The sequence below is a fragment of the Electrona antarctica genome (assembly GCF_951216825.1).
Source record: "Electrona antarctica genome assembly, chromosome: 1".
In the NCBI taxonomy this organism is placed as follows: Eukaryota; Metazoa; Chordata; class Actinopteri; order Myctophiformes; family Myctophidae; genus Electrona; species Electrona antarctica.
In genome coordinates, this window is record NC_136806.1 from 41,859,305 (window position 1) to 41,870,336 (window position 11,032).

The following is an 11,032-nucleotide window of genomic DNA, read 5'->3' on the forward strand; positions in this document are numbered from 1 at the left end:
CGCAGATCTGCTGACCTAAAATGCCTTGATTTAATTCTCAAGGATTATATTGAAACAGACCACCAGACCAATGTATCTCAAGGAGGGCAATATACAAAAGGCCATAATATGCCATAAAAAGTATGTTTCCTCCTGCCAAAAAGTGATTGCAGCAACTATCTGGTTACTGGAAGGTATTTTCTGCATCAGAATGGCTTGGTTTCATTTTTGTGGGTTATATTTCAAACATTATAGCCCAATTAAACCAAGAAATAATACCCTCGAGAATGAAATCAAGTCATTTTGAGGCAGAAACAAGCTTTCAGTTACTACATTGCAATCATTTTTTGGCAAGAGTAATAATACATAAAGGCCCACTTGCCTTTTCGAGGTATGTCCACGCATGGTCTGATTGGACTATAATGTTTGAATTATAAACAAAGATTCATTCTTGATTCAGAATTAAACCAAGCCATTCTGATGCAGGAGCTGCCATCACTTTTAACCAATTTAGCCAACTAGAAATGCACTCTCTCGAGACGCCAACTTGCGCCTTGCACACAAGTAGGCCATGACGTATGGCCTACTTGGAACGATGCAAGTTGGAAATGCATGTCCCTTTTATGCCCATATGGAGTTCTTTGTCAGGCAGTCTAGATATCAGAACAACAATGTGATGTCAGAACAGGACAGCTCCAAATATGGAGATATATAGGGGTTATCAGGTCCAGATCCCGGGCAGAGGCTTTTGTGCTGGTTCTGGACAACCGGCTATCCGACGGACTCGACACCAGGCACTGCACTCCCTGTGGAGGTGTGGAACGTGTGTGTCGAATTTGAAGTCGGTGGGACTCTTATCTCGAGTTACGTGGACTTGGTGCAATTATAGACAGATGGGTACATTAAATATATTTAAATTCGTAAAAAAAATATATATATATATATATTTATAATCTATGGGAGGCTAGAGCAGATAAAACTATAGAAAAGTCGCAATTTTGAAAAATCGCAACAGGATTTATTCAATAATGTCACACACCACCCAGTAGCCTGCTATGGACGGGTCTTCTAAAAAGTGCACTTGAGAAAAACACAAGCCTCATATTGGTTCATTACTCCAGTCAGTGTGCATATATTATGTTCTGATGCTTCTGGTGAAATGGAAAAATACCAGAAAGAAAAGCATGTTTACCATGCACCTGCAGAGCATAATGGCCAAATCAGCTCACCATGGCAACAGCTGAGGGGAGAGTTGGTCCATGTTTGGGGGAAAAACCCACATCTGGACCGGTTCATGCAACACATTCTTATACTAGTAGCTAAATAAGACAGTCCTAGCCTACTCTAACATTTGGCATAATTTGCTGTTTATCACAATCATTACAATATAGTCTATAATATAATATTGATCCATGCCTCTTTCTCTAATTGAATTTTATTTTGATCTGTAGTGCTGTGAACTTTAAAATCACACACACGTCAGTCCTGACTCCTAGTCCTGAATAGAGTAGCATACTTAGGTAGCATGGTTACCGTACATAAACCTGACATAAACGGTAAACCACCAACCATGGGATCATTGGGATGGTGGCCAGAAACAGAAAGTGAAGCGTGGCAGCCTAGAGTAGCTGGCAGCAGACAGACTCAGGCATGGTCGGACACTGGCGTCTGATTGGCTGAAAATGAAAGGTGCGTCAGCTTTCTATTCTGTCGTTGCGTGTGACCAGCGTCCAGCGGTGCCCACAGCCCAGATTGAACTGAACCCAGAGAGAGAACTTGGTGGTCGTATCGTTATTATGAGCTCACCCAGAATGGGGTGGATGTGGGTCTTACCTTTGGTCCTGCTGGGTCTCCTACGACCCTCTGTGGGAAAATACGCACTAACCCAGGTAGGCAGCACTTTCAGCCTGGCGCCCCTGGGAATTTTATTAGGCAAAACAATTCAAGAATCTAGGAAAATAGCAAAAATAGAAGATCTACAAGCTCAGCTCACACTGTGCTGTACGCTTGAAGATCGCAGATCGACTGTGTGCGTCATTGGTGTGTGACAGAGTATATACGTGGTTAAATTGATAAGTTGACAAGTCGTGCAGTCGCCACTGCTTATTTTAAATCAGTGATTATTTGGGAATTATAGGCTACCCTACAGCAGTTGGAGGACCTATTTTCCGGCCGGGAAGAGGAGAGATTGGTGTTACAATGTCGCAGTCCCACATTACATTTTCAAAGTTTATGCAAGCGCGGTGCTGTTGTTGACGTTTCAAACTCAGAGTTTGTGTTTTAGTTGAATAGGATTTGAGACAACCAGGCAGGTTATAATAGAAAAGCAAGTGCGGGGGGTCCGTTGCTACAGTGTCTATTGTGTATAGTCTTCTAGTTTATTATTGTATTGTATGTCTAAATGTCTTAATGAATTGAATACACAGGACCACGATGGAAACAATTATTAGCCCCTATATGGATTTCTGTGTTATCATTTTAACAATCATTGTAAACCGTACAAATTTCTCTGTACAAAAAACAGACGAGATTGATCGCCTCATGTTTGTTTGGTTGAATCTGGCATTCTGGCATATACTCATATAAATTAATATCATAATATGCATTATATTCCATTCTGCAGCAGAACGTTAAAGTGATAGCTTAATTAACTGTTATGTAGTAGTAGGCCTATATGTCCTATTAGTAACAGTAACATCATTTAGGCCTTGTTTAATGTTATTCCCTCTTTCTCTCTCTCTCTCTCTCTCTCTGTTGACATCAGGATAAGGATAAGGATCAGGATCTGTTTTAGCAGTCATGTCAGTAGGCTACTCTAGTTTAAACAGAGGGTTGAGCCAAAACCTTATTTATCATTATTTAATTATTTCCTTGAAATACTACTTAAGCACATTTATTGTTTTTATATATATTTTTTATCCCACGATTTTGTAACCCATTTTTCACCCCTGTGTCAAACTAATGTGATCCTGGGCTCTACACACCCTCCGCCAACCTAGTCCCCATATATTAAGCACATTTTTGTGTATGATTTCGATAGTTGCGCTGGAATACTGATAAAGATAACAAATATTTACCTAACTTTATCACATTAGACATTGTTTCATAATAGATTACATTCATGTGGGTGTTTTCAGAATAATGCTTTCTACAAAGAAGGAAAATAGTCCACTCCCTCTTGAATGTCATGAGTCACTTTATTGTATTTTGTTTCATCAAAACAAAAATGTGTGCACGGTATGTACACCATGTACCGTATGTTACTATTTTCTGCTAAACAAGCTGACAGTTGACTAGAAGTCAAAGATGTTGAATCCAACAGTGAACACTGAACGGTCAATAGTATACACAGATCTGTTACTCTATCTAGTGTGGGCAGAAGTCAGCTTTAAAACAGGTAGGTTGCTGGTGCTGGACAATAGGTAGTTTAATACCATGTAAAGAAGAGAAGTCTGCACACAGCTCTGCTCCACAGTGTTTAGTTTATTTTAAAACACTGGAATTTCGGCCACGTTTGGCCTTCATCAGTTGACCTGGTGAAATCATGCATCATCTGCATCATTTTGGATGTCAGTGATGTGTCTATTGTCAATTTGGTGTGTAGGCTACTTAACAAAATCACAAAAGGCTTCAGCAGCCTCCATGAATAAAATACTACACTGAGGAGTTATTGATCACTCTGTTGGCTGTTGGCCAGATTAAACAATAATAAGCCCTTCTGATTTGTGTTTTTCTATCCACAGCGGTGTGACTCATCCACAGACGGCACAATTTATAGTCACAGGGCCACAACCTTGAACGGGAGTCGCACGGTCTCTTTCAGCGAGTATGCAGGAAAAACCGTCCTCTTTGTCAACGTAGCCACGTACTGAGGTCTAACCTACCAGTACTTGGGTAAATACTGATATACAGCTTGTATAGGCTGTATTACTTTGTATTTAACAGCAGTGTAAATCACAGTGTATCCATGTGGCAGGTTACCTGTCCTGAATAACATGAATTTTATTTGTCTTTCTTTTGTCAGAGCTGAATGCACTACATGAGGATTTGAAGCATCATAGATTCACCATTCTTGGCTTTCCCTGCAATCAATTTGGGAAACAAGAACCAGGGAATAACCATGAAATCCTAGCAACAATAAAGTGAGGAAAAAATATTTTTTTCTTCTTCCTAGTTCAGCCAAATGCATAAAAACAGAGAAAAGAAAACATGACAATAAGGCTAAAGTCTAAACTAAACTAAATGTCTTTTAATCAGATTGTGTTACGCAGGATGTAGGGAAAGAAAGTGCTATTTGGGAAAATCCCCCATCAATCAACAAAGCTTCATTTATTCTGGCTAAGCATCCTTGGGGGAGTGGGATCACTTTCACTCTTATATGTACATAGAATCTATAATCTTTAGATCCTGTCAGTCTTCTCATATCCATAGCCAGGCTTATGTGATAGAGATTGGCGTTGTGTAACCTGTACTGAATATAGGGCAGCTGCCAGGCCAGGGCTCATGAATTGGCTGGTTGAAGTGCTCACAGGCATGTCCACTGATAAGCTTACCCTTCCTGGATTCCAGGCATGTTAGACCCGGCAATGGATTTGTTCCAAATTTCCTGCTGTTTGAGAAGGCTGATGTGAATGGAGTAAATGAACATGGAGTTTACACATACCTAAAGGTTAGTTCATTTAAGAATTGTGAGTCGAGTATGACATCTACTGGTTCATAATGTCAATAAAGTTATTTGAAGCAGATGCTACACCGGATTGGACACCAGATGCGGACATCTTTATTGTACTTCAGACATCGTTGCAATAGGCCCAAGACAAAAATAGCAAGACTCAACCATCTTCAGTTTACTTCCCCTATATGTGTGAAGTAGGTGGCTGTGCCTTTTTGGAGACCGGAAGCAGGTAGGAGTCTATTAATTCCAATGGAAAAGTGAATGTGATCACAGCTTCTGAACCATACTTTAGCTCCATGGTCTCTGAACTAAATATTGGACCTGATCGCCATAAGCCTCACAATATTCCCAGGAGTTTCATACAAAAATGATCAACCTTTCTCTGTTCCAGCAACACACTCTCTTGTGGTCTTCGAGGCTACACACTCGCACCAGTAAACATAGAATGTTCGCAACATAGAATTGCCGTCAGGCACTGGCACCAACTTAGGAGACCATTAGTGGGATTTGTGTACCACGTCGCCTCTAGTGACCCCATCAACCAAGACAGTTATGGAAAATTATATTATTGAGCATTGGAACTGTTTTTATTTCAATTTTGTCATTTATGTCCATAATGATTTCATGTTATATTTAGAATCTCAGTTTATAATATCTTAAATATGGTGACAGAACCCTCTGTGTCGTCCGTCAGACTGCAGATGGACTCTTCAGATATCGCGATAATCTCGCGAGAGTGTGTTGTGTTGCTGGGATAGAGAAAGGTCGAACAAAGTTAGATTTTCTCCTGATTTGTCTCGCTAAAAAAAGTAATTTTAGTATGAAAATCTTGAAAATCTTGTGTTCCTTGTGACAATCAGATCCAATATTTAGTGACCATAGAAATAAAGAATGGTTCTGAATCTGTGTTAACGTTCACTCTCCCATTGGAATGAATGAAATGAAATGAAATGATTACTATATTTACCCAGGGTATCTGGGCTAAGCTCAAGAACTTGTTTCCAGCCAGGCCCTGCTCATAGAACATTTCATCGTAGTGGTTCAATGCCTTGTTCAAGGGCACTTGAACAGACTCCAACATTCCTCCGGTCTCCTAATAATGTGTCCGCCCACTTCACGCAGATACAAGAAGTAAACCGGAGATTGCGTGTCTTGCAGGGATGTGCTGGGCCCATAATTCAGCCTGGGAAGTGGAGGTGCGGAGGTGCGGAGGCCCTCTAGGCGCGCCAAAGGCTGCGTGCCAGCGAAACGAAACACAGACTAATCAAGGGCGTGTGGGCGCATTTTAGGTAACTTTAGGTCCTACAGTGACCTAAAATCATTGTCCATGGATGTCATGTTTATACCTGCCACAGAAGACAGTGCTGCATTGTTTTACACAAAAGGGATTTTTTTAGTAGCTCAGGGGCCTATTTCACGAAACTTGGATTAACTAATCCAGGATTTAAAGGACCTATAACATAAAATTCAACTTTTTCTATTTCTTTTGTGTTTTTGGGGCTCCCATATGTGTTTTCTATCCCCACAAATAACCAATTTTGAACAATCAGGCTTTCATATCATATGGGTGCTTTAATGGAAATTGCTCTCAGGAACAGCTCGACTGATTTTGGCCTCATCGTGATGTCATCAATGTCACCCTACTTTGTATAATTCCACCTCTTCTTCAGTCTTCAGTTCCAAATTTGCATTTCCACTTTGTTTACAATGTCCGCCATTGTTGATTTTCCAAGCTGGCATGGAATGGAAACAAGCCTGGTTTTATCTAGCATCAGTATTATAATGACTCAAATATTAAATAATCTGCATATCAGCACCCCCGCCACCTCAGGACATTGTGGTACTGCAGCTAAAACTGCTTTCAAAGTCCAGAAAGAAAAGACAAGGACTGGTTATATCAGAGTGGTGATTGAGGGTCAAACATTAGAATTAAGTTTGAGGGACATAGACAATATGATATTAAATATATTTTTTTTAAATGCATGTTATTTGCGCTTTAAGCCAAAACCAGGCTTGTTAAATCCTGTTCTGTACAGCCTGGTTTATTCCGTTCCACTAAAGCCAAGCGAGGCTTAGAATGGGCGGATTTAGCGAGCCAGGATCATAAAACCTGACTGAATAGACAGCCTGGCTTTTTGTCTCTAGACCCATTTGGTGGAACACAGATTTACTGATCCTTCTTCTTCATGGGGTATTATGGCAGTTTGCATCCTTAATAGTTGCATTACTGCCCCCTTCTGTATCTTTACTAATCTATTCAAGACTTACTGATACAAGGACTTAAGCTTCTAAAATAAATACTGCTGCTGTAATTAAAGAGAGAACATACTCTCAATAGTGGATAGACTGAATGATTAACTACCCCAAAAATATAGTTAACATTTTACCACTACTATTAACTTAAAACAGAATTCTTAATATTGTAAGTAAGTAAGTAATGATATTGTCGCATTATGATATTTGGCCATAACTCCCTCCTCTGAGGGAGCTACCTTTGGGGAAGGGGGTTGTTGTCCAGACAGGGGCCAGACTGGTGAACTGTGGGTCATGGGTTCAATAGTGGTTGAAACGTTACAATGGTACTATGTTGTAAAACAATGAGTAATGGTAATATTTAGTGGTTTTCACTTTTACAAAAAAAAAATATATATATATATATAATATAATATATTTCTTAATAATATAATAATAATATATAATATCAAAATAATATAATTCTTCTTAACCGTGCACTTGTACGACAGCAAACCTATTCTGGGGAACGTTCACCAAAAGCAGCTGATCTACAAGCTCACAAGCTGTCATGATGTTGTGCAGCCTATATATTTTGGTTCTTTGATTTTATATAGTGCTTAAATTAGTCCTTTAATGCAGACCGATAAAAATAAGGCAACATAAACCCATAATAATTGAATAAGTGTGGAAAACATCATTGGTTTGTGATTAGTTTGACTGCTTAATGAACAGTATAGACATCAGGATTAGGTTAAACCTGGCTGTTAGCCTGGTCCGGAGCAGGCTAAGTCCAAAGCATTAGTTTCCATGGTAACTAATGTAGCATCACTTTCATGAAACCGAATCAAGCCTCAACATATCCAGGTTAACTGGTTAACTTAATCTGGCAAGATTAACCAGCTTTCATGAAACCGGTTAATCGCTGATCCAGGATAAACCAGGATATCTGTTAAATCCCGGCTTAATCTCTAATCCAAGTTTCGTGGAACGGGCCCCTGGACACAAAGTCCAGAAATTCTAGCTTGATCAAACCAAGTGATGAGACAACCATGGGAAAATCACTAAGGCACACTCCATTTTAAGGTGAAAACAAGTATGATTGGTTCAATCAAATATTGGTTATATTTCACTTTTTGCACAGTTCACACTCGGATACTGTACTGCAAGTAACATTGTGCTACATTCTAACACAATAACAAAAAGAAAGCAATATAATACAAATGCTGCACCGTTCTCCTCCTCATCCAAGACCACCTCCTCCTCCTCCAAGTCAACCACCTCCTCATAAAAATGATAAAATGTATTTATTATAAACCAGAGTACTTAAATAACACACACACACACACACACACACACACACACACACACACACACACACACACACACACACACACACACACACACACACACACACCTTCTACTTGGACTTTAGGTCACCTACAGTGACCTAAAATCATTGTCCATGGATGTCATGTAATACCTGCCATGATGAGACAACCATGGGAAAATCACTAAGGCAAACTTTATTTCTCCTGCTGCTGCCCCCCACCCCCCAGGCAGGCCAGCCCAGGTCATTGTGAGGTCAGCAGCGCGCTGTCTCTCTGCATGTTGCGCGACACGTGACGTCACACGGCCGACCATACTCTAAGGCATCTACCCACAGCTGTAGGCCGTAGGCTATAGTTAATTAGCCGGCCGTGTGGAGTGTGTACTGTGTGTCAGTGTGTGTGACACTGACAGGCTGCAGCCAGGATGGCTGAGGCATTATGTCACAAAGCAACATGATTATATAGGCTGTTACCTTGATAAAAGATAATTGTGTATCTTCGAAATAAAATATATGATTATTATATATATATATATTATTATTATTATTATTATTATTTTAACGGCTGGCCCAGACTGGCCTGGACTGGACCGGCCGTTCGGGAGTTGTCCCGAATTTCCCAATGGCCAGCAGGTGTCTGGTGTCTTGCTATTTCCATCTTGGACTGTAGTCAAATAGATTCTATATAGAGGGCGAAACTCCTAGATGGCGCAGTGGTAGTGCTGCCGGCATCGCTTTGTCTATGTAACACTTACAGTATGTTTTAACAGCGGGCGACAGCCAGACGAATTTTCCGGAAGTGCATTATTTGTCAATGGGCCCCAGAAACTACTGGCGATAGAGGCGATAGCAGGCGAACAGGCGATGGTCGAAAAGTGGGCGGAGGAACGTCGGCCGAAAAGATAAAAATAATTCATCTTTTGGGCGACGTCGCCTGGCGATAGTGGGCGATAGGGCGATAGCCAATGAAATTTAAAGCGACGCTCGCCGTTGGTCTCTACTAGGTCTCCCGCTGTTAAAACGTAGGGTTACAGTGCGTTTTAACAGCGGGCGAGCATCGGCCAACACATCGCCCAATCCCCCAGTATCGCCCGAAAAGATTAATTATTTTTATATTTTCGGGCGACGTTCCTCCGCCCACTTTTCGACTATCGGCCGTTCGCCTGCTGTCGCCGGGTCCCATAGACAAATAATGCACTTCCGGAAAATTCGTCTGGCTGTCGCCCGCTGTTAAAACGTACTGATGTAACACCTCAAACACGCACGTAAACATGCATGGTCGCGCACACACGTGCATACATGCATACGCACACATGCATATGATGAATTCACAATGAATATGATACTTATTTCTGCTTTGATCCTTTCATAAATAGGATAAATAAATTAGTAAATCAATATATGAGAGTAGAATAGGAATTATCTTTGTAAAAGTACATGGGTACACTGGTTGAAAAAATGGGTTGCAAAAAAAAAGAGATAATATCACGCTTGCACTTGGTCACCTTGCCGCCTCATGGTGTTCAGCACAGGATACAGAGGTTCAACTATATTTTTCCAGTAAGCCATACAGAGAACAAACATCGCTTGATATTTAGTATAGAATGTAGAAATATAATAATAGAATGTGTACAAAACTGATGCTTTAGTTTTAAAGGAGCACTTCAACCATTTGCACCTTTACCTTATCTAAAAATGTGTCCTCACTAACTGGTACCATTTTTGTTTACTCGCTCTGCACCTCAGAGGTGGGCTGTGGGTAGTTAGCAAAAAACTCCACAGAGTTTGTGGGTTTTAATCCACCATGGTGCATCCGGGTTTGTCGGGCGTCTATGCCCACCGTTCGGAGAGGGTGATATTGGTCATTGCACGTACTCCTACAGGCTGGTGAGGCACCTGTCAGCAGGGAGTGTTTGGCGGGAGGAGTAGTCCTCCCGGTGGGGGCTCCTTCACTGGCAGGTGAGTCAGTAGGATACAACAGAAGTGACAACACAGAAATGTGTTTGGGGAGGAATTAATTGGCATAACAACTAAATTGGGGAGGAAAAATGGGGTAAAATAATTGGCTAAAAATGATCAATGGTCATTTCAAAGAAGATTTCAAACTTGAAAATGGGTGAAATGCTACTTTAGCTGGGAACTGTTCGGCACAGTTACGGGTTGAGCAGAGCCATGCATGTGATTCATATCTTTTATCTTGCCATCCAGAACTCCTGCCCACCTGTTGGAGACAGCTTTGGAAACCCCACCGATAGGCTGTTCTGGGAGCCTCTGAGGGTTAATGACATCAAGTGGAACTTTGAGAAGTTCCTGGTTGGACCTGACGGGAAGCCAGTGATGAGGTGGTTCCCCCGGGTCAATGTGTCTGTGGTCCGGGCCGACATTATCAAATACCTCAACCAACTCCCACCAACTGCTCAGCAGGTTGTTAATTAGAGTCATTAAAATAAGCTTATTGTTATCTTTCATCTTCTGATGAAAGGTATCCAACCGATTCTAATGAAAACCCCTTTCTGTTCAAGTAAGAGTAAAATATGATTGTGTAGATTTTAGCTATTAACACACAAAGCATTTGACTAACCATGCATGTTTAGAGCCTACCAGTGTGTAACAGGTCCTGGAACATGGAGTTGATGTGTTGAATGAAGAGGAGGCTTGAAAACAGTCATTCTGTGGTGCCTACTTCGGAGTCTGGGGTCCATGCCAGCTATTCAGTGCATTCAGGCTGCCCTGCGATCTCAGAATCACATCATTCTCCCACACCCAGGACCTGTTAGCCACAGTAACTTGGATGTTAATGACTTTCAATAAATCAT

General features: G+C 41.0%; 1 protein-coding gene across 1 annotated transcript; it reads left to right on the forward strand.

The window, feature by feature from the left end:
* The first annotated feature begins 1,680 nt into the window (after positions 1-1,680).
* Positions 1,681-11,027, forward strand: gpx3 (glutathione peroxidase 3). The gene is made up of 5 exons (XM_079501874.1): positions 1,681-1,868; positions 3,723-3,873; positions 4,004-4,121; positions 4,549-4,648; positions 10,425-11,027. The coding sequence occupies exons 1-5, from the start codon at positions 1,776-1,778 to the stop codon at positions 10,650-10,652; spliced, it is 690 nt and encodes a 229-aa protein (XP_079358000.1). The 5' UTR covers positions 1,681-1,775; the 3' UTR covers positions 10,653-11,027.
* The last annotated feature ends 5 nt before the right edge of the window (positions 11,028-11,032 follow it).